Source organism: Rhinatrema bivittatum, chromosome 7, assembly GCF_901001135.1.
Source record: "Rhinatrema bivittatum chromosome 7, aRhiBiv1.1, whole genome shotgun sequence".
Taxonomy (NCBI): Eukaryota; Metazoa; Chordata; class Amphibia; order Gymnophiona; family Rhinatrematidae; genus Rhinatrema; species Rhinatrema bivittatum.
Window position 1 is genome coordinate 255996881 of NC_042621.1, and position 24718 is coordinate 256021598.

General features: G+C 41.4%; 1 protein-coding gene across 1 annotated transcript; it reads left to right on the forward strand.

Moving 5' to 3' along the window:
- The first annotated feature begins 11 nt into the window (after positions 1-11).
- Positions 12-23578, forward strand: LOC115095842 (V-type proton ATPase subunit e 2). Its single transcript, XM_029610087.1, has 3 exons — positions 12-219; positions 22154-22201; positions 22574-23578. The coding sequence occupies exons 1-3, from the start codon at positions 116-118 to the stop codon at positions 22665-22667; spliced, it is 246 nt and encodes an 81-aa protein (XP_029465947.1). The 5' UTR covers positions 12-115; the 3' UTR covers positions 22668-23578.
- The last annotated feature ends 1140 nt before the right edge of the window (positions 23579-24718 follow it).

Sequence of the window (24718 nt, forward strand, 5' to 3'; positions counted from 1 at the left end):
CCAATAGGGGAGCGCGAGCTGGGGGGGAGGCGGGACAAGGAGGTTGTAGTTTCTGGAGCTTCGGCGTCCGTTTGGTTTTCCCCACCGCTCCTTCGGTTTCTCTCCCTGCTCTAACATGACGGCGCATTCTTTCACGGTCCCGATGATCATCTTCACCACCTTCTGGGGCCTGATCGGTATCGCCGCGCCTTGGTTTGTCCCTAAAGGACCTAACCGAGGGTAAGTGATAGCTGTGACCGATCCCAGAGCCCGGATTGTGTGTCCTGTTCACCGTTCCCCATCCTTCCTGTGTCCCGGATCCCAACCATCGCCTGATCCAGGTCTTCATCACCTCGCATTTTTGCACCCCCTGAATCCTGCCCTCACCTACCCTATCTCGTCCATCCCTTCTCCTGAACCAAGCCCGCCTCAATGCACCTTCTGAATCCTGGGGAAGCTGTAACTAAATAAATAAATATATATATATATATAATTGTGCCCTCATCTCATGTTCCCCACCCCCTGACCCAAGTATACATCATCCTGCATTTCCCTACGTCTCTTCAGCTACCTCTTCCCCCAGTTAGCTCTGCTCGCTGCCTCAGATTTTGTCACCTTAACATTATTATCATTTTTTTTTATTATCTCCATCTCTCCGAGGATTTTCTGACCTAGATCATGTCTGTTAAGGTGACGCTTGAGTAGCCCCTATTGCTGCCGGCATTTGGAAGTGCCGGCCCTTGAGACAGGGTGCTACGTTTGTTTCCAGATTAATGCATGCTGCTAAAATGTGATCTTATTTGGATTAAATCCCCACATCTGTAGGCATACCGTAGACTTGACTAGCATATTCGTATTTTGAGGAACTTCCATTTGTTGTTCATTCAGTTCTCTCCCTTTAAAAGGTGGTAAATAGTTCTCCCTGGTGGGATCAAATCAGATTATTTTCTTTTTTTTTTTTACTTCTTTATTAAGTTTTCAATAATACTATTACAAACATTTTACAATATGAAATTTCAGAATATGCATATAGTCCATAATAAGTCATAAATAATCACAAGAAAAAAAAAAGAAAGATCAATTTTATACTTACATATGCATATTCTATATAGTCTGTAAGAAGTAAGAAAAGCAGTTAATGAGTGCTTCTATCAAGTAATAATAAAAGAAAAAGTAAGCATTTCCCCTTTTAATTTTAATCTGCAGGTGCTACATTCCCAATAGTGATTTAAGATGATCTGGGTCGGTAAATTGGTAATTTTGCCCTCTAAGTTTAACAGAGCACTTACAAGGTTATCTAAGTTGAAATTGCCCCCCCCCCCCCCTTTTCAATTACTTCACTCCTTAATGCTAAGAATTTCTTCCTTTGAAATTGTGTAACTCTGACAAGATCTGGATAAATCCAGATTTTTTTGTCCATAGAATGTTTTTAATCTGTTTCGAAAGAAGAACTTCAGAACATTTTCTTTGTCTGAGACAAAAGTGAATTTATCCAACATAGTTCCTCTGTTTCGATAATCAAATCCTCCTGTGATTTCTGAAGAAAATCTGAAATATCTAGAGAACTCAGCAATAGATTTTTGTATATTAGTTCTTCATTACCCATTATTTTTTGATCAAAATCTTTTTTTCTTTGTTATGGTATTTACATAAAAAGCTTTTACAATTGTAGGCATACATTGCTCTGGGATTTTTAATATCTGCATGATAGTTCCTAAATAATTCCACTGGACTCATTTTATCTATAATAGGAAAATTAATAACCCTAAGGTTTAGAGAGCGAGTAAAATTTTCTATAACTTCAAGCATTTTTTCAGCTAGAACCAAACGCTCTTCTATATTAATAATTTGCTTTTGCTGAATTTCTATTGTTTCAGAATTTCTTTTCACAGCTTTATTAGTTTCATTTACTGCCTCTGTTAATTTCATAATAGATAATTCCAACTTAGCAATGTAGTTCGATAACGTTTCCATATTTAGTATTTTTTTACTTTAGATTTTTTCTCAGTATCTTGATGAGTGTTGTGATCAAATTTTTTCTCAACCTCTTCATACGGACTTAATGGGAAACTAGCAGTTCCTCTCGAATCTGATGTTAACAAAGATATTTGTAAACCAATTTCACTAGATATTCTTTATTTCCTCATCCACCTTCTCCAGATTTCCTAAATCAACCTGGGAAATGCCTGGTGTTTTCTGGGGTAACTCCCCTTCTTTTCCAGGTGGTGATGGCGTTTCCAGCGCCCTTGGACTCAATGTGATGTCCTTGACCATAAGGGGCGGGTTCCGCTCTGAATCCACCCCTATCGCGGTCCCCTCAACGGGAGCTACCTGAGGGGAACTTTGCTATTCTGCTACAGTCCTTTGGCCTGACTCTGCAGTTGGACTACTAGAGGAAGGCCTTATTTTGGCCTTTCTCTTAGTGTGTGGCATCTCAAACATGCAATATTTTATAAGGCAATAGGAGAGTCTGGTCACAGGGAAGTAGAACGCTTTCTTACTTAATATTAATACTGCTTCTCTTATGGAGGACTGAGGAGTTTAAAAAAGTTCCAAAGTAAATTAATTCCTACCTGAAGTTGTTTCTATTTAAGACCAATATCTATCTCCTGAGGCTTGTAATCCAACAGTAGAAATAACCATTTCTGCGTGTTTCCAAACAGTTCCAGGCAATTCCGTGCGAATCCGGCTGAAGCCGGTCAAAGCTGCGCGCCAAAGGAGAGCAGTTTATACCACCGATTCTGGCCCCTCCTCCTGACGTTGACACTGATGATTGGTGCGTGGACCCATCGGGGCAGACTCCGGTCTACCCCCGGACTTTTTTCCACTACACCGGTAGATTCCCAAAGCAGCAAGGAAAAGGAAAAAAAGAGTTCAGGAATAGATTTCCAGCCACAAGAACCAGATAATACGTCTCCTCTGCCTCCCAAATCAGAGTATTTTCAAGGCTTTTTTGTTAAATATTTTCTAGAATCTAGACATGACACTTTCTGAAGCAGAAAAAAGCCTAGGAAAATTGGGTGTAGATTACACCACCGTCACTGCATTTTCCAAGACCTTGACCTTATTCCAAAGAAGAGTAATATCCGTAAGAGACATTGCAACCAGGGCCGGATTTAGGATTTGAGTGCCCAGAGGCAGGATTAGAGAGTGGAGGGTGGGTGACCCTGGAGTTCAGATAGTGGGTGAATTCTCTACCACCACTCCCCTCCAGAGTCCCATAGCAGTGCTCCTTTGAAATGGATTGCTAGAGTAGGCTCCGCATTGGCACAGCTGCACTCTGGTTGGGGTAGTTGGCACCTTCAAATTCTGGTACCCTTGGCAATGGGACAAAGCCAACATAGATTTAGCCAAGGGGACTTGCCTCATAAATTTGCTACATTTTTTTTGAGGGCATAAATAAACGTGAGGAAAGATGAGCCAGTTGATATAGTGTATGTGGATTTCCAGAAAGAATTTGACAAAGTCCCTCATGAAAGATGACTTATGAAATTAAAAAGTCATAGGGATAGGGGGCAGTGTCCTATTGTGGACTGGCAACTGGTTAAAAGATAGACAACAGAGAATAGGGTTAAATGGGAAGAGGGGCTTTATCACGGTACTTGGAGGTTGTGAACAGTTTTCGCATGTGAGATCATCTTTTTATGCTGTGGAGTGGTCCCAGAAGGGGGCCACTCCACAGCCCCCTTCTGGGACCACTCCACAGTGGGCCACTATTGCTCAGTGATTGAAGGAGGCTATTAGCTCGGCATATATAGCTCAAGGTCATCCGGTGCCAGTTGGTCTTTGGGTGCATGCTACTCGTTCACAAGCAGCCTCCTGGGCTGAGTGTCAACAGGTTTCCCCTTAAAAGATTTGCAGGCGGCTACCTGGAAGTCTTTGCACACGTTTGCAAGGCATTACTGTTTGGACGTCCAGGCCCCAGAAACGAGGAGGTTTGGAGAAAATGTGCTTTGAGCAGGACTCTCGAGGTCCCACCCTGGTTAGGGAAGCTTTGATACATCCCAGGAGTCTGGACTGATCTGGGTACGTACAGGGAAAAGAAAACTGATTCTTACCTGCTAATTTTCGTTCCTGTAGTACCACAGATCAGTCCAGAGTCCTGACCTGTCAAGGGAAGGAGATTTGGCGAGTCCGCGCGATCAATTATTTTGTTGCTCTGCAAAATGGTACAGGTTCTTCTTAGTCCTACACAGGGGTCTTGTGTAGGCTTGGTTTTTGTATTTACAAGGTTTTCTTCCACTCTGCTCGTTTGGGGGGAGGGGGTTGTTTGATTACAGTATTGGCTATTTTTATTCATCTGGCTTGGGTACAGTTCTTAATACTGAGGGACTGCAGGTGCACCTCGTGTTAAGTGGCAGTATCAGTTAAACTTTCTCTGTCTCCATCTTCTGGAGGGGGAGGCAAAACCCAGGAGTCTGGACTGATCTGTGGTCCTACAGGTATGAAAATTAGCAGGTAAGAACCAATTTTCCTATATGATAGAAGTCTATAAAATAAGTGGAATGGAATGAGTAAACATTGAGTTGTTTACTCTTTTTTTGAAAAGTACAAAGACCAGGGGACACACAATGAAGTTAATACATTTAAAACTAATAAGAGAAAATATTTTTTTACTCCACTCATAATTAAGTTCTGGAATTTGTTGCCAGAGGATGTGGCAAAAGCTATTAGTGTAACTGCCTTTAAAAAAAAAAAGGTTTGGACAGGTTCCTGGAGGAAAAGGCCATTAACCATTATTAAGGTAGAGTTGCAGAAATCCACTGCTTATTCTTGAGATAAGCAGCTTGGAATCTACCTACCCTTTGGGATCTTGCCAGTTACTTATGGCCTGGATTTTCCATTGTTGGAAACCAGGACACTGGGCTTGATGGACCTTTTGGTCTGACCCAGTATGGCAAGGCTTATGTTCAGTTGCCTATGCTACGTGCTGCACTTTCACAAATATCCAAACGATATTTAAGAGAAATTATTTTGTACTTTATCTGTGACTTCTTTCAACTTTGGGGACCATATTCTACATCTGACCAGAGAAATAATTAGCTTCCCATCTAATCTCAAGGGTGTATTGTTTAGGGCATGCCAAGACAAATTCAAGCAAATCAGCGGTGTTGAAAGGTACATCCAGCATCTTCTGTAGCTGTATTCCAACATCTTCTTTGAAAATTCTCTCACTCAATCCACCTGAACCAGCCTCCGACCCTGTCCAGTTAGTTCTGAGGTCCCATCGTCCTGCCAAGAGTCTCCACTGCATCCTACAGTAAGCTCAGCCCTTCACCCTCTCTAGTTTCTCAGCTTGAGCTGCTACAGTCCCATGGACATCAGTAGGTGCCCGTGTGGCTGGATCACCAACTAAGGTCGTGTAGCGACCAAAGAGAACAAGATCGATGTGTAAAAAGAACCTCTATTCTTACAATATCCGTGTCCAAATATTGTAAGAATCCAAGATGGCAATATTCGTGCCCGAATATTGTAAGAATAAAGGTTCTTTTTACGTACCAATCTTAATCTCTTTGGTCGCTATACAGCCATCTTGGATCGGTTTCTGGTTTGTTTTTTTGGGTCCATCACCAACTAAAGTCTCCATTCTCAGTAGGAACAGCCAGCTGCTCCTCTGGGCTAAAGAAAATCTCCAGGGCGAAAGCCATTACCAACGAACCTCTCACCAGCACTGAATCTAATGGGGTTCCAACTCAAGAGTTCTGGAAGCAGCAACTGCATTGGGCCCTGGCTTCAAAGGGCTAAACCCTAGTCTTGCCCTTGCACTATGAGGTAAGGATAATGCAGGAACTAGTTAACTGTAAGGTAGTTTCAAGGAACTGCTCCAGTGAGAATCAAATATTTTCCACCTCCTTGGGTCCCATTGCATTAGGTTGGTTTTTGTTTTAGTTTTGTGTTTTGTTTTTTAAGGAAATGGGCAATGGTAAAGGTAAGGGTGCGGAGAAGACTAGAGACCAGGGACAGAGAGGGGCTCACTTGTTTACTGATTTGTACAAACTCACATGTTTTAGTGCGCAGGATGAACATTTCACCACACATACAAATGAACGGTATAGCAAAATTGTACAATAAAAAATTTCACAAAAAAGAGAATTGCACCTCTTTTTGAGTTTAATTCTTTTTTTTTGCAAAACCTTACCTGCAAAGGCATTTTTGCATGCAGGTTGTTGCAAAAATTCGTAGTGAAGGAGCTACTTTGCATCACAGCAGCTCATTAACTTTGTATAAAATTTATCAAAGTACATGCAAAATTTTACTATTTACGAACATGGAAAATTTTGCCAATGGCAGTGTGCTTAAACAAGAAATAATGCACATGACTTCAAATGGCATGAGCTAATCTTGCCTTATAGCAGCCTTATGGTAACAATAGGCAACAGCAGAAAAAGAGTAACTAACCCATTTGTCTGGGCACTTACTTCTAACTGTGCTGCCAAGGATATACCACATCTGCCAGCCACAGATCAGGATAGTCTGTAAGGTATCACTCCTTGTCCAAGATGGCTTTTGTCATCTTCCTCCTCTGTACTTCACCCTCTTGGGTAGATGAGTATGCAAGACCCCTTCTTTAGTTCACACCTAGCACCTCGCTTTATAATATCTATCCAAAAGTTTAGTAATAATCTAAATGCCCACCAGTACTAGCATGGTTGTTCCCATGGCCTTTCTGGACAGTATCCCACTACAATCAACCTGCTCCAAGAACCACGTGGACACGAGGCGTGCACAGCCTGCCAGACAGACCTAGCCCTCTGAGCATGTTTTCAGTTTCTCTAGGACTTCTTATTGTATTTGATGCCGGTTAGACAGAGCCAGCTGGGTGGTTCCTGTATTATTAAGTCTTCTAGTTATTACTGCACCATCAGTTCTGTCAAACGGGCTGATACAGTACAGTGCACTCTGACAGAGCGCACTGTTAACCCGCCATTGGACGCGCGTTTTCCCTTACCCCTTATTCAGTAAGGGGCCGAAAACGCGCGTCCAATCCCCCGAACCTAATAGCGCCCGCAACATGCAAATGCATGTTGATGGCCCTATTAGATATTTCCATGCGATTCAGAAAACCAAATGTGCAGCCACGCCGCACATTTTGCTTTCAGAAATTTCTTCGGACACCGATATTAAATTGGCGATATTAAGTCGGAGGTCCTGAAACTTTCCAAAAGTAAAAAAAAAAAAAATTGAAGTCTGGTCGAAAACCGGACGCTCAATTTTGCCGGCGTCTGTTTCCAAACCCGTGGCTGTCAGCGGACTCCCTAGCGCCTCCTTTTCCTGGATTTACCGCCGGGCCTAATTAGCATACTGAATCGCGGGCAAAGGAGAGCGGGCGTTCGCACTTTCCTGGTGCCTGAAGAAATTAGTGCCTACCTTTGGGTACCTTTGCGGCTTGGCTGCACATTTTGTTTTCTGAATCGCGCAGGAATATCTAATAGGCCATCAACATGCATTTGCATGTTGAGAGCGCTATTAGGCCCAGGGGATTGGACGCACTTTTTCGGCCTCTTACTGAATAAGGGATAACGCTAGCATGTCAAACGCGCGTCCAACGGCGGGTTAACAGTGCGCTCCGTCGGAGTGCACTGTACTGTATCGACCAGTCTGTGAGGTAGCACTAGTGTTCCCGTATTTTCCTGTGCAGGACCAGGCTAGACTCCTGGTTGACCTTAAATACCTCAAGGAGAGTATGCTCTGTGGTGGATCCTGTTGGGCAGGTGGGGCTCAGAGGGGGTGTAACCAGAGACTGGAGAATAAGAGCTGGGATTGAGATGGGGATGACCAGACCAGGCCCAGGACTCAAGGAGGAAGGTAGCTCCTGTGCATAACACTGAGCTGAGATGAAGCAGCATAACTGTGAGTAGGTAAAGTTAGTCTACTGTTGTCTATATGAATGAAACTGTGAATAAATAGTATGTTTTAAGAAAGGCTGGAGTCAGACTGAATTTCTGCCTCCAGGCTTTTGGGAATCACTGCTCGTTCCCATTTATGGTGTCATGTTGGATGTTGGGGAAATACCCATATCAGAGAAGGTTTTCATGGGTAATGATTCAGATGGACTGAACCAAATCATGGTGAACCTAGAAGATGTGGTAGGCCTGATTGACAAACTGAAGAGTAGTAAATCACCTGGACCGGATGGTATACACCCCAGAGTTCTGAAGGAATTAAAAAATGAAATTTCAGACCTATTAGTAAAAATTTGTAACCTATCATTAAAATCATCCATTGTACCTGAAGACTTGAGGGTGGCTAATGTAACCCCAATATTTAAAAAGGGCTCCAGGGGCGATCCGTGAAACTACTGACTTCAGTGCTGGGAAAAATAGTGAAAAGTGTTCTAAACATCAAAATCACAGAACATATAGAAAGACATGGTTTAATGGAACAAAGTCAGCATGGCTTTACCCAGGGCAAGTCTTGCCTCACAAATCTGCTTCACTTTTTGAAGGAGTTAATAAACATGTGGATAAAGGTGAACCTGTAGATGTAGTGAACTTGGATTTTCAGAAGGCATTTGATAAAATTCCTCATGAGAGGCTTCTAGGAAAAATAAAAAGTCATGGGATAGGTGGCGATGTCCTCTCGTGGATTACAAACTGGCTAAAAGACAGGAAACAGAGTAGGATTAAATGGACAATTTTCTCAGTGGAAGGGAGTGGGCAGTGGAGTGCCTCAGGGATTTGTATTGGGACCCGTACTTTTCAATATATTTATAAATGATCTGGAAAGAAATAAGATGAGTGAGGTAATCAAATTTGCAGATGATACAAAATTGTTCAGAATAGTTAAATCACAAGCAGATTGTGATAAATTGCAGGAAGACCTTGTGAGGCTGGAAAATTGGGCATCAAAATGGCAGATGAAATTTAATGTGGATAAGTGCAAGGTGTTGCATATAGGGAAAAATAACCCATGCTATAATTACACAATGTTAGGTTCCATATTAGGTGCTATCACCCAAGAAAAAGATCTGGGCATCATAGTGGATTACACATTGAACTCGTCGGTTCAGTGTGCTGCGGCAGTCAAAAAAGCAAACAGAACTTTGGGAATTATTAGAAAGGGAATGGTGAATAAAATGGAAAATGTCATAATGCCTCTTTATCGCTCCATGGTGAGACTGCACCATGAATACTGTGTACAATTCTGGTCGCCGCATCTCAAAAAAGATATAATTGGGATGGAGAAGGTACAGAGAAGGGCTACCAAAATGATAAGGGAAATGGAACAGCTCCCTTATGAGGAAAGACTAAAGAGGTTAGGACTTTTCAGCTTGGAGAAGAGACGGCTGAGGGGGGATATGATAGAGGGGTTTAAAATCATGAGAGGTCTAGAATGGGTTAATGTGAATCAGGTACCTTTTCGGATATTAGAAAGACTAGGGGGCACTCCATGAAGTTAGCATGTGGCACATTTAAAACTAATCTGAGAAAGTTCTTTTTCACTCAACTCGCAATTAAACTCTGGAATTTGTTGCCAGAGGATGTGGTAAATGCAGTTAGTGTAGCTGTGTTTAAAAAAGGATTGGATAAGTTCTTGGAGGAGAAGTCCATTACCTGCTATTAAGTTCACTTAGAGAATAGCCACTGCCATTAGCAATGGTTACATGGAATAGACTTTGTTTTTGGGTACTTGCCAGGTTCTTATGGCCTGGATTGGCCACTGTTGGAAACAGGATGCTGGGCTTGATGGACCCTTGGTCTGATCCAGTATGGCATGTTCTTATGTATGGGATTTTTCTAAAGCTTTGCACAGAGAAAGCGGTATGAAGAGGACCTATGGTACCAAACATAGTACAGAACACAGGGGGCCTGTGGCTCTAATACAAAGTACAGAGCACAGGGGTGCACAGAGCATGCTTGCTTGTAAAAGGGTATGGCTCATAAGCTGCACTAAAGAAAAAAACAGTTTAAAAGTTTCAGATAGAGAGGAAACTGTGTGTGGGCCTTGTTACAGGGACAGCCAGGAAGCTTTAGGAGTGAACAGGCTAATGGGAGAAGCCATGCTGGGAGATAGAGAGGAATTTAAAAGTGATTTAGTTATTATTGCTGGTTATGCAGGTTGTTTTAACTTTTTTTTTTTTTGCCTTGAGAAAAGAGGAAGGAAGACTGGTGTAGCAGGGCTGTACTGAACAGGATGTGACGCTAGAAAAACTGCCTGAGGGGGCTGTGAGTGTGATGAATGAAAGCCAGGTGAGGCCCTCACCAACAAGCAAGCAAGCCATGCTGCAAGGGAGGTGTGCAGCCATCAGAGAACCTGGAGTGGAGCAGCCAGGGTACTGCAGCACCAGAATGCAGCAGTCTGAGAGCATGGCTGAAGGAAGCTGGCAAGCACTGATTCAGAATCTCCAGGAGGGAGAGAGATTTCAAGAGAACCTTAGGAGTGGAGTCAGTGGGCCTGAGCGGAGCAAGAAGGGAACCAGGAAGCATTCCGAGCCGCCGTCAACTTCTATGTGGAATGGAGCTTCGTGGCCTTGTCAAGAAGTGGCGATGCAGAGTGCCCAGTGGACTGCAACCCCGATAGGCCAGAGGATGGTGCTACAGATGGTCCAGAGGAAGACCCTGTAGGGTGACCAAATATGACTGGGAGGCCAGAGACTGCTCCCGTGAGAAGTGCAGAGAAGAGGGCCGTGAAGAACTCCGAGAGAGGAGGTCACACAGAGCCCAAGGGAGAACATCACACACTGCCCAGGAGGAGGCAGTGTTGAGAAGGTAGAAGTAGGTGCTACAGATGGTCTGGATGAAGACACTGTAAGGTATCTAAACACTCCCGCGAGAAGCCCAGAGAGAGAGAGGGCATGGAAAGGCAAGCGAGACAAAGCGCAGAGAGCCCAGAGAGTGCCACTGCGGCGAAGCCAGTGACTGGCATGGGCGAGTGGCCAGAGTACACAGAGGTATAAACTGCCATGATCCCATAGGGAGATGCTGCGAAGAACTTGGAGGAAGAGTCTACAGAGAGCCCAGAGGATGGTGCTGTGGAGACTCCAACTGAGTATACAGAGGAGCTAAGGAAGGGCTCTACACCAGATATGAGGAAGCAGGCGCAGCAGGTTATAGAGGAAACAGCGCTGGTGGTGCTCCAGTGGGGTGGAATTTGAACCTGGAGCCAGCAAGACTTAGTGAAATGACTGGAGATGTGCACTGTGCAATCGGCACACTTGGGTGGTGGTCGTGACGTGGTAGAGAAGGAGACTGGGAGGTCTTGGCCTCTCCTGGATGGGATCCAGGAGGGAGTAGGAATGCTTGGCCCAAAGGGTTTAAGCTGAGGGGAGGGATATGTCAGGCAGCACCCCTAGTGTTACCTTATTTTCCTGTGCAGAACCAGGCTAGACACCTGCTCCATCTTAACTGGGTTACTCACTATTCCCACCAGCAAAAAAATTCTCAAAACAGCTACTATAAACCGGGCCCCTACCATCGCCACTAAGGACCAACCCTTCTACACCTACCTTTAGAAAAAATCTCAAAACATGGCTTTTTATCAAAGCTTTCCCCCAACAAATACAATAGATTACATCCCCTGATCTATGTTTTTTTCCTTTTATTTTTGCAATATATTGAAATGTGTGATAATGATAGGTTATTGCTTTATATAGATCTTTTTTAATCTATAGGGTGGGGTTTTTTAACTATGTTTCTTAGTTCCATACGTTATGTTTTTGAACTGTTTTACTGTATTATGTCCTCAATAGTATTTGATGACAATTTGTTTCAATGTAAAACCGATGTGATATTTTGAATTGAATGTCGGTATAAAAAAGCAAATAAATGCTTTAAGGAGAGTATGCTCTATGGGCAGGATGCTGCAGAGCAGGTAGGGCTCAGAGGCATAATCAGAGACTGGGGGTATAAGAGCTGGGATCTAGGTGGGGATGGACTAGACCAGGCTCAGGTCTCTGGGAGGAAGGCAGCTCTTGTGCATAACACTGAACTGAGCCAAAGCAGCACAACTGTGGTTAGCGAGAGTACACTATCTGAAAGTAAAGTAAGTCTACGGTTGGCCATATGAATGAAGCTGTGAATAAAGAGTATGGTTTAAGAGAGGCTGAAGGCAGACTGAATTTCTGCCTCCAGGCCTGTGGGAATCTCCCCCTATGCATTCTAGCATTGCTTCGCATTTGGCCATGATCTTGTCACCACACTATGACACTACTTTGAGATCACCGGATGTAACCACCACAAGATCTCTTTCCTGTTCTGTAGACTTCCGTGTGTCAGCGCTGTCTCCTCATGGATTTCTGCACTCCAAATGTAGAATTTTTTTTTTTTTTTTTTAAACCTACCTACCTCCCTGCCTGGTTTTCTTAGAGCACCTCTCATTACATCTATCCCCTCAACTGTCTTTCTTGTAGATCTTAGTGTCATCTGCAACAAGACAATTTTCCTCCTGACCCTTTCACATCATTCACAAAGATATCAAACAGAACAGGTCCCAGGCCTGATTTCTGAAGCACTCCACTCGTCACCTACCTTTTGTCAGAGTGATTGATCTGTTTATTACCACACTCTATTGTCTATCCATCAACCAGTTTCTCAACCACCATGTTTATTTATTTATTTTATTTATTTATAGATTCTTTTATACCGCGGTACGTATAGTTATACATCACCTCGGTTTACAGTTAAACAATAATTTAGCAACAGGCTTTACATATAACATTTAAACAGTAAAACATTTAACAGCAACGGGCTTTACAGAAACATTGGATTTCAAGGGAAATATGCTAACATCATTAACTATAATAACCATAAAATATTAATAATCAAGTATTACGCAGGAGTAAATTAACTGTCAAAGGCAAGACCAAAGTCATATTAAAGACAATAGCCAGAATTGAATAACAGAGGGGGGGATGGAATAGCAGAATGATAAATACAAATGGTTAAGATAAGACCCTGGTGAAGGTGAAAAATAAAATGGAATAGTTGAATTTTAGGTTAGATATGGTTCATAGAATGAATGCTTGTTCAAACAACCATGTTTTAAGGTTTTGTTTGAAAGTTTTGTGACAGGATTCAAGACTCAGGTCCAACGGCATGTTGTTCCAGATATTGATACCAGCTATGGAGAATGAGCGGTCTCTGGTGGATACGTGTTTGATGTGTTTTAGAGGATGGACAGCTAATTTCGCTTGGTGAATGTTTCTAATTGGTCTGTTGGAGGTGTGAAAAATGAACTGATCAGAAAACCATTGCATCTCTTGGTTGTGAATTGATTTGTGGATGAGTGAGAGAACTTTAAAAGTAATTCTGTAGGATACGGGTAGCCAATGTAGGAACATGAGTGCTGGAGTAATATGTTCATGCCGTCAAGTATTAGTAATTAAACGAGCAGCGGCGTTCTGCAACATCTGTAAAGGTTGAATTGAGCTTTTAGGAAGACCCAGTAGTAGTGCATTACAATAGTCAATCTTTGGTAGAATTGTAGCTTGTAACACAGTCCGGAAGTCCTGAGAATGTAATAACGGTTTAATTCTTTTCAGGGTATGTAACTTGAAGATTACAAAATTGTTAGAACAATGAAACTGGAAAAATGTGGTATCGCAAGCTATTCTGTGTGTTCGTGTATAGATATATTTTATCTATCTCTTTTTATACCGAAGATGTGCCATGATGGGTCAGACAAAATGTCCATCACGTTCAGCATTCTGTCCCCAGCAGTGGCCAATCTGGTTCACTAGGAAGTATGTGGGAGATCTAAAGTGAAGATCTATTCCTTGTGACTCACTCCCAGGGACAAGCAATGGCTTTCCCAAGTCTACCTGGCTACTAATTGTTTATGGACTTTTCTCAAACTCCTTTTAAATCCAGCTACACACAATGCCTTGACTACAGCCTCTTGTAGCAAATGCCACCACTTGATTGTGCATGGAGTTAAAAAATACTTTCTTTGCTTTGTTTTCAGTCTGCTGTTAGTTTTATAGTGTGTCCCCTACTTTTAGTACTGTTTAAAAGGATAATTAATTGTCCATTATTTACCTGTTCACTCATAATAGAAGATTTTAAAATCATTTCTCGTCTCTTCTGTATAGAGAAATCATTCCATCCCGTTATTTTTGTACCTTTTCTAGCTCCAATATATATATTTTTTGAGATGTGACCAGAATTGCACACAGTACTTAAGGTGTGGTCAAACCATAGATCAATACAGAGGCATGATATTCGGTTTTATTCTCCAGTCCTTTCCAAATATGTTTTAATATTTGTTCACTTTTTTTGGCTGCTGCCATTAAGAACATAAGAAATTGCCATGCTGGGTCAGACCCAGGGTCCATCAAGCCCAGCATCCTGTTTCCAACAGAGGCCAAACCTGGCAATTACCCAAATACTAAGAAGATCCCATGCTACTGATGCAATTATTAGCAGTGGCTATTCCCTAAGTAAACTTGATTAATAGTCGTCAATGGACTTTTCCTCCAAGAACTTATCCAAAACTTTTTTGAACCCAGCTACACTATCTGCACTAACAACATCCTCTGGCAACAAATTCTAGAGCTTTATTGTGTGTTGAGTGAAAAAGAATTTTCTCCGATTAGTCTTAAATGTCCTACTTGCTAATTTCATGGAATGCCCCCTAGTCCTTCTATTATTCGAAAGTGTAAATAACCGAGTCACCTCTACCCGTTCTAGACCTCTCATGATTTTAAATACCTCTATCATATCCCCCCTCAGCCGTCTCTTCTCTAAGCTGAAAAGTCCTAACTTCTTTAGTCTTTCCTCATAGGGGAGCTGTTCCATTCCCCTTATCATTTTGGTAGCCCTTCTCTGTACCTTATCGATCGCAATTATATCTTTTTTGAGATGCGGCGACCAGAATTGTACACAGTATTCAAGGTGCGGTCTCACCATGGAGCGATACAGAGGCATTAGGACATTTTCTGTTTTATTCACCATTCCCTTTCTAATAATTCCCAACATTCTGTTTGCTTTTTTGACTGCCGCAGCACACTGAACCGACGATTTCAATGTGTTATCCACTATGACACCTAGATCTCTTTCTTGGGTTGTAATATGGAACCTAACATTGTGTAACTATAGCATGGGTTATTTTTCCCTATATGCATAACCTTGCACTTATCCACATTAAATTTCATCTGCCATTTTGATGCCCAATTTTCCAGTCTCACAAGGTCTTCCTGCAATTTATCACAATCTGCTTGTGATTTAACTACTCTGAACAATTTTGTATCATCTGCAAATTCGATTATCTCACTCGTCGTATTTCTTTCCAGATCATTTATAAATATATTGAAAAGTAAGGGTCCCAATACAGATCCCTGAGGCACTCCGCTGCCCACTCCCTTCCACTGAGAAAATTGTCCATTTAATCCTACTCTCTGTTTCCTGTCTTTTAGCCAGTTTTCAATCCACGAAAGGACATCGCCACCTATCCCATGACTTTTTACTTTTCCTAGAAGCCTCTCATGAGGAAAATCCAAGTATACTACATCTATCGGTTCACCTTTATCCACATGTTTATTAACTCCTTCAAAAAAGTGAAGCAGATTTGTGAGGCAAGACTTGCCCTGGGTAAAGCCATGCTGACTTTGTTCCATTAAACCATGTCTTTCTATATGTTCTGTGATTTTGATGTTTAGAACACTTTCCACTATTTTTCCTGGCACTGAAGTCAGGCTAACTGGTCTGTAGTTTCCCGGATCGCCCCTGGAACCCATTTTAAATGTTGGGGTTACATTAGCTATCCTCCAGTCTTCAGGTACAATGGAGATGATTTTAATGGTAGGTTAGAAATTTTTACTAATAGGTCTGAAATTTCATTTTTTAGTTCCTTCAGAACTCTGGGGTGTATACCATCCGGTCCAGGTGATTTACTACTATTTAGTTTGTCAATCAGGTCTACCACATCTTTTAGGTTCACCGTGATTTGATTCAGTCCATCTGAATCATTACCCATGAAAACCTTCTCCAGTATGGGTACCTCCCCAACATCCTCTTCAGTAAACACCGAAGTAAAGAAATCATTTAATCTTCCCGAGATCGCCTTATCTTCTCTAAGTGCCCCTTTAACCCCTCTGTCATCTAAGGGTCCAACTGACTCCCTCACAGGCTTTCTGCTTCGGATATATTTAAAAAAAGTTTTTACTGTGAGTTTTTGCCTCTACGGCCGCCAACTTTTCAAATTCTCTCTTAGCCTGCCTTATCAATGTCTTACATTTAACTTGCCAACATTTATGCATTATCCTATTTTCTTCTGTTGGATCCTTCTTCCAATTTTTGAATGAAGATCTTTAGCTTCTTTCACCTCCCCTTTTAACCATGCCGGTAATCGTTTTGCCTTCTTTCCACCTTTTTTTAATGTGTGGAATACATCTGGACTGTGCTTCTAGAATGGTATTTTTTAACAATGACCACGCCTCCTGCACATTTTTTACTTTTGTAGCTGCTCCTTTCAGTTTTTTTCTAACAAGTTTTCTCATTTTATCAAAGTTTCCCTTTTGAAAGTTTAGCATGAGAGCCGTGGATTTGCATATTGTTGCTCTTCCAGTCAATTCAAATTTGATCATATTATGATCACTATTGCCAAATGGCCCCACCACCGTTACCTCTCTCACCAAGTCCTGTGCTCCACTGAGAATTAGATCTAAACTTGCTCCCTCTCTCGTCTGTTCCTGAACCATTTTCTCCATAAAGCTATCCTTTATTCCATCCAGGAACGTTATCTCTCTAGCACAGGGGTGGGCACTTCCGGTCTTCGAGGGCCACAAACCAGTCTGGTTTTCAGGATATCCCTAATGAATATGCATGAGAGAGATTTGCATGCACTCTGCCTCAGTTGTATGCAAATCTATGTCATGCATATTCATTAGGATATCCTAAAACCTCGACAGGTTTGTGGCCCTCGAGGACTGGAATTGCCCACACCTGCTCTAGCGTGACCCGATGATACATTTACCCAGTCAATATTGGGGTAAGTGAAGTCTACCAAGCAAAAGCATGAAGCAGAAGTGTCTTGCACAAGAAGCAGAATTGTCTACAGTGGGGGCGTGGTTTTACTCTGATTTGTGACTCTATCGCGATTTTGTGATTCTATCGCGATATTTCCTGTCCTTGGCGCCAAACTGCTTCTTTAAATGGGTTACCTATTGTACGAGCCGATGCGCTCCAGGATGAACACATAAGGTATGTTTTTGTGTATTCTGTGTAAGTTTGAATGGCCACATTCATAAGGTCCATCGTTTACTGTTTTTTGTATGTTGTAGATGAAATTAATTCCGTGGGTCCCTCCCGATGCAGCGACCGCGAAACACGGACCGTGTCGGGGGACTCTTGCATTTGTATTCTTGAAGGTACATGGAGTTGCCATGAAGAATAGTTTACACCTCGGTTCAATAAAAAATCTATTATAAAGTTATTGATGGACTTTGTTATTGTTTCTTGCACGCTGGACTTGTTGGTAATTGAAGTCTCCCATTATTACCACACTACCAATTTGGTTAGTTTCCCTAATTTCTCTTAGCATTTCACGGAGCTGAAAATTGCAAAGTATGCATGCCGCCTCAAAAGATCCTTTTTTCTGGGTAGTAACTCTTAAGATGAAACCAGCATTGTGTACCTTTAATTAGAATTATTTTTCCCTATGTACATTTTGCATTTGCCCATATTAAATTTCATCTACATTTTGATGCCCACTCCTCTAGGCTGGCAAGGTCCTTCTGCAGTTCCTTACAATCCACTTGTGTTAATAAATTTTAATAATTTTGCATCATTTGCAAATTATTATCTCACTCATTGTTCTCTTTTCCAGATTTATATAAATGTCAAACAGTATTGGTCTCAGTACAGATCTGTGGGGCTCTCCACTATTTATCTCTCTGCATGAGAAAAACCGTTTAGTTTTATGCTCTGTTTCCTATTTTTTTTTTTTTTTTTTTTAACTACTTACCAACTTATAGTAGGCTACTACCTTCTCTCACATGAATTTTTAAAGTTCCTGAGGAGTCTCTTATGAGGGACTGTGCAATGTTTTCTGTAAATAAACATTTACCGGCTCGCTCTTATCTATGTTTTACACCAGTGGTCCCCAAACCTGTCCTGGAGGGCCACCAGCCAGTCGGGTTTTTGGGATATCCTCAATGAATATGCATATGAGAAAATTTACATAACATGTACATTTTCTCTCATGCATATTCATTGAGGATATCCCAAAAACCCGACTGGCTGGTGGCCCTCCAGGACAGGTTTGGGGACCACTGATTTACACCTTCAAAAAATTCTAATAGGTTGGTAAGGCAAGACTTCTCTTTGCTAAATGCATGTTGGCTTTTCCCAATTAAGTGACATCCATCCATATGTTCAGTAATTCTGTAAAACTTTAAAAACTGGCATTAGCCACCCTTCAGTCTTCAGCCACAGTAGCTGACTAATGATAGTTGCCATCTGTGACCTAACAGGTCTACAATTTCATATTTGAGCTCTCTTAGAGCACAGGGGTGAATACCTTTTGGTCTTGGTGATTTATTAATTTTTAGTTTGTCAAGTTGTTCTATTTCATCTTCCCGTTTAATAGTTATTTGCTTTATGTCTCTGAATTATCACTTTCAAAAGATTGTTATTGGTGTGGGTTTTTCCCCATCATCTTTTTCAGTAAAGACCAAAGGAAGGAACTAATTTAATTTTCCTGTTATGGCCCTGGCTTCCCTGAGCACCCCTTTTGCTCCCTGGTCATCAAGTGGTCCAACTTACTTCCTCCCAAGCTTCTTGCTTTTGATGTATTTATAACAATTTTTTAGTGTTTGTCGCTGTAGCAAACTTCTTCACAAATTTTCTTGGCCTGCTTTATTAATGTTTTATATTTAACTTTCAGTAGGATCTGATTCAGGTATAGAGCTGCTCTAGTTCTAATGACATGCAGAGCAATTAGTTTTCATGCTCCTGGTTGCTCTCAAGGGGTGACACCATGATTACTCCTGGGGGAATTCTGTGCCAAAAACTGAAAATTCTGCAAACTTTATATTGGTGAAATTAACACAATTTACATGACAGACTAAGTAATTATATTTTAAATTATTACAGAAAAAAGTTATTACTTAAAGTTGCAGAATTTTAAATATTTTGAGCAGAATTTCCTTAGAAATGTGCTCAGAGTGTCCCTTCCACTTGCTCTCCCTACTTCCCTGGCCACTTTGCCCTCTCAGGCCCCAACTCCTCCACTTGCCAGTCTCTCCCCTCCACCTCTAGGCTCAACCCCTTCCACTCTATTGCCAGTCCGAGAGTTTGACCCCTTTTCTCAGTACTGCCCCTCACACAGGCTCCCTCTCACACACGTGCTCCCTCTCTCTAAGGCCCCTGTGTGCTGCGAACGGCGCACCAGGCCTTCATCTTTGCTGCGAACGGAGCGTGTGCCACGGGGCGCACTCCGTTCGCAGCATGCCAGGGTCTCCTCTGCTATTTTCTGCGCAGAATTTGGCAATTCTGCGCGTGGGGGGGGGGGGGGGGGGAATTCTGTGCAAATTCTGCAGTAGCGCAGAATTCCCCCAGGGGTACATAATAAAGACACAGAAAGTGTAGCTATGTGTTTGGAAGCCTGTTTGCTCACTCCACAATATTTAGTGGGGAACAGATATTGGATTTCTAATGCCTCGGCACACTTTCAACCGATGGCTCTTATGGCTCCAATGTTTTTTTTGTAATCATGGGGGGCGGGGGAAGAGAGAGATGCTTAATTTATAATGCAAATATCTCCCCACAGTTAATACTCTAAGTCTATAGCACAAAGCTGAAGTTCCAGTCCTGCCTGCTGGAGGGGGCTAAACGATTCCTGTCCATGGGGATTTTCAGTGGAGGAGGTCCTTGCAGCACTCGCTGGTGGGAGGTTGATGAGCTCAGGGGTACAGAAGGTACTTCTTCAGAGTACGTGGCAGAGGAAGGCTCTGCACTTTGCTGATTCTCCCTTTGCCCAGGGCAGCACGGATGGACTGTTTGCAGAGCTACACCAGAGAGAGAGAGAGGCTCACCTTTAAAGTAAGGAGAAATGAAAGCAGAGTCATGGAAAGAAGTCCTCTCCTCATAACAGCTCATCATCTGCATGCCATTACTCCCCACTGATTTCCCAAGCTCCTTTTTTCTTTCTGTTGCCCACAGTGGCCTATTCCCCCACCCTCCACCAAATCCCAGCTCTGTGTCTCCTAGAAATTCCCCTTTCCTTACAGGTGGGGACAGTCTAGAGTGAATGGCTCTCAGAGAAGTATCTTTTAAGGGTATCATCAAAATGGAGACATTAAAGTATCCCAACAGGGAGGCTGTAGTAAGGGCAAAGGAAGCTTAGGTGGGTAGTTGGCAGTCATTTGGTCATCCTCTAGCCATTTTTAATGTGTGGAATACATTTTATCTGGGCTTCCAAGATGGCATTTTTAAACAATTTCCATGCCTTATGCAAACTTCTAACCCTCATACATGCACTTTTTTTTTTTCTAAATTTCCACATTTTAGCATAGTCTGCATATTTACACATATTCCCTTTCCCAAGTTCTAAAATTAAAAAGCAAGAAGTCCCTCCTTGATAACTGGAGACATATATCCTCTTCTTGCCTTATGGGAAACACACTGCTAACCCTATACCACAAAAATTTCAAGGAGCAATATCCCCCAGCTTTGGTATAAAGGAGCACATTTCATGCTGACACCCTTTGATGTACAGCTAGATATTGTTCGTAAATAATTTTAAAAGGGCTACTAAAAATCTCATTACTTTATCTTCATATCTGTAGAAATGTAATATGCTTTGTTGGAGGAGAGGAGCACAGTGGAGAATGAAACAGCTGTTGGAGTGTATCAGTGACTGGTTTATTTGTAGTATTTATCAGTTATGGTAAGATATAGAAATGTAATCACTATTGTACAGAAGAGGAACAAAGCTGCATCCTGTTGCCACTTAGAACTAGTGCCTGTATTTATATTTATTAAGCAAAAGAGACATATGTATTTCATTCATGTCTTCTCTTTTAGTATCATCACAACCATTAAGAGAAAAGTGCAAAACTTTATTATCACATCTATCAAAAGTGTTTTGGAAATGTGTCCATACAATATAAAATCACACACACACACATACTCATTCACACCTTAAAAACATCAGAATACACACAAGTGCCAGCATACATGGCTCCAATGAGCCTATATGATTGTACAATACCTTTTTTTAATGTAACATATACTTAAATGGCCTGTGGATATATTCACTTACAATCTATATATTTCTAACTCCCACCTCTGTTTTCTGCTTCTGATGAATTCGGTATATCAATTTAACACATTAATAATATATGCTGATAACAACGCTGGGCACTATTGTGGAATTCTTATCCTTGGAATGTCCGTTTTCAACTCCACCATAGATATAAATTCACGTGGTCTGACCCCAACAAGCGGCCCCTGTTTCACATGCGTTTGCTTCCTCAGGGGTACTGCAACCACTCAAAATCGTTTAAGCTCAAAACTTTTCTGCCAGACTGCATAGATGTTCATTATTTCCAACCTTCCTCAGGACATGGATACTCGACATTCTCAAAGACTACTCTTGTCAACTCACAGCCGATACCAGCATCGGTTCCATAAAGCTGATTAATTGTACGCCACAATGTTGAACTGATTAATATGTTTCTCCTGCGTCATAATTTCACCAGTCTCTCTTTTAGTATCCCACCTTTTAGTTTAGGTTGTATTCTGCCGTACATACAATTTTATTACTCACCCTTTTCTAGAATTTTTAATTTTTTTTTTTGCAGCACCATTCTCATCTTGCTTTGCTTCTATAGTCTACTCCTAGCAGTTTTGCTCTTGAAAGCTACCATTATTACCTTTAGTTCAGTTTGAGATCAAACTTACTCCTACTGTGACTATGTGGTTTCCACTTTTTTTTTTTAATCCTTTAGGAAACACAGAAATGTTCTGGCTTCATTCACATAAAACTCTTGTTATTGGATATCTGAAAGAGACCATGTGCTTGCGATCATCCTTCCAATATCTGTGATGTCAGTAAAGTAGCCATTCCCTAGACTTCCTTAGCTATACCTGGGTCATATTTATATTGACAGTTGTACAGCATAAATTGAATAACCAGATTTCCTACCTTGATATATCATCTACTGTCTCATCACTTTAAATGATTCTCTGCTGCTTGGTGTCCTGGATGTTAATATGCATTTTCTTTGTTTCAGGGTGATAATTACTATGTTGGTGACTACAGCAGTCTGTTGCTATCTTTTGTAAGTATGTTTTTTAACTGGCTTTGCACATTGCCTGGTGTAGGTATGTTCTCTACCCAAGAAAGTGAGTGGCAAAAAGTTTTTCCAGAAATATAGGCCTAGGTGTAATGGAATAACTTGATCTGTACTAGATGCCATTCTTGTGGTGAAAAATCTATTCTTAATTGTAATATATTTTAAAACACAATGCGAGTATCCTAACACCCAATATGCTGTAGTGCAGTTCGAGTTGAGCTTTTTTCCTGTTGATGGATACTTCCAAAGAGTTTAGTCTTTATGTATTATTTACTCTTGGTATTGTCTATTGGAGGTAATAGGAAGACATACACTGAGTTATTCCTCTTGATAACACACACTCTCTTTTGGTTGTAGTTGGCTTATTGCTATCTTAGTCCAACTGAATCCCCTGTTTGGACCTCAGCTCAAGAATGAAACTATCTGGTATCTACGCTTCCTTTGGGAATGAATGAATGATCTAAAGCTACAGACCAAGCAGGATGCAGAAAAGTAACTGTCTATCCTACTATCACTCTACTACTGAAAAGAAAACACTACATTGTAGCTATCACTGGACCAGGCAGTTTCTTGAAGGGGTACCAAGAAGGTTTCAACAAATAAGCACTTCCTCTCTATATCAAAGGACATTTCCTTGTGTTTACAGTGCTCTTGCTATGCTGATTACAATCTTCCCCTTTTGTGTCGTACTTTCCTATGTGTACAAAGCCATTGTATTCAGTACTGTGCTGTGATCAGCATTGCCTACTATTGTAGTGTACCAAAAAACCCATTCTTCCACCTTTTATAGGTGACAGGTTTTTTTTCTCTTTTCAGCTTTTTGGTATAGTTTTGCTATATCCTGATTTATGCATTCTGGCCCCTGTCCTTAAAGAACTTTTCAAAATAAAATTGAGATCTGTAATCACTACTCCTTCCGTGGTGAAAGCCAGAATGCAACATGCAAAACTGGCTGTACCTTCTAGGAGTTGTTGAAGTTACCTAGCCAGCACCAGAACCACAAACTACACCTCTGCTGGAGGAGATGATTTCAATTGTTGTCAGAACTGATGACCATGGCAGCCTGTATAAGATAATTCAAAGAGCTAAAATAATAAGGGTCCAAGATTTTCTTTTATTCCCCTAACAGCTGGTAGAAGGGACAGAACCTAGTCCTTAAGTGTACTGGTTATGACTATATAAAACCTGTAGTCTCCCTTATACCTACAGTCTGCCTGTTTGTCATCTCTTCTTTAGTACACCAAATGTATTATGTTATTGATATTGTGAGAATGTGACTGTCTAGTCGATGGTACAGCCAATTGTGTTTTCCATAGCTGTATAAAGTATGTAATTGTAAAATTAAATTGGGACCCAGACTCAGCTTGTGTTTGCTTTAGTGATGAACAAGGTCCTATTAAGATTATGTATTCTTTACATATCCAAATAAGCCTCTTCCTGCAGGGGATTGATTTCCCATAGGCCTTAATTTCATCTGCTGCCAGTTGCAGGAAGGGACACAACCTCTCCTGCCTTTAGTTCATCCCATCAGCAATTGAGTAGCATCCACATTTTAGCAACATGATGAGCAGTCCAGCTTTGGCAATGTCCACCCAGGACATCAGGATATAAATGAAATGGCCTAAGAGGGGAGCTCTGCCCCGGATACCAGATGCAGAAATGGAAACAATATACTCGGCTGTTGCAGAAAAAGTGAAATTGAAAAATTGACATTGTAAATGTAAACAGAGGTGGTTTATTGGAGTTGGAATAGGATTCTAAACAAAAGATTTAAAAAAAAAACCAAATTATAGCAAACTGAAAACACAATTTCCCCATTTTTGAGACACAATATCTTAGGACAGGAATGGCTACAAACAGCATTTTTAAGCAGGAGGTCTAATCTACCTGCTTTGACAATGGTTGTTACATCAAGATGGCTCTAGTGGGGGTGGGTGGCAAGACATTAACCCCTCACTCAACAGTTTTCAGTCTCAAGCAAAAGTCATTTCAATAGCTCAAACTGTGTGTATGTAACTAGAACATACTGATCTTAGCCAGAAGACCATCTCACTGTAAGGCTAGAAGTGGCTTAAAAAAAAACAACCTGGGACAACATACTGTTATCTCCTTAGGTAAGGCTAAAACTCACCCACAGAATATGCCAGGGCTGTATCTATTCCACACTGGGCTCAAGCAGACAAAGAATAGAAACCAGCTCAGACTCAGAAAGCATGATGCCTTTACAACATGGAATGTGCTTTGTAAACAGATGTGGTTATTTTGCTTTAGTCAGGAGCCAACTAAAACTTCAGTCTTTCACAGAAGATTCAAAGGCCAGGCACAGTAAAAGCTGAACCCTTAGAGGCAGGCACCTGGTGGGTCATCAGCTTCCTCTCTAACTGTTCCCAGTAACAGGCCGATACAGTAAAAATCACGGGAGAGCGGGCAATTTTAATTTTTTTTTTATTTTTGATTATTTTTAATTTTTGGGACCTCCGACTTAATATCACCATGTAGACA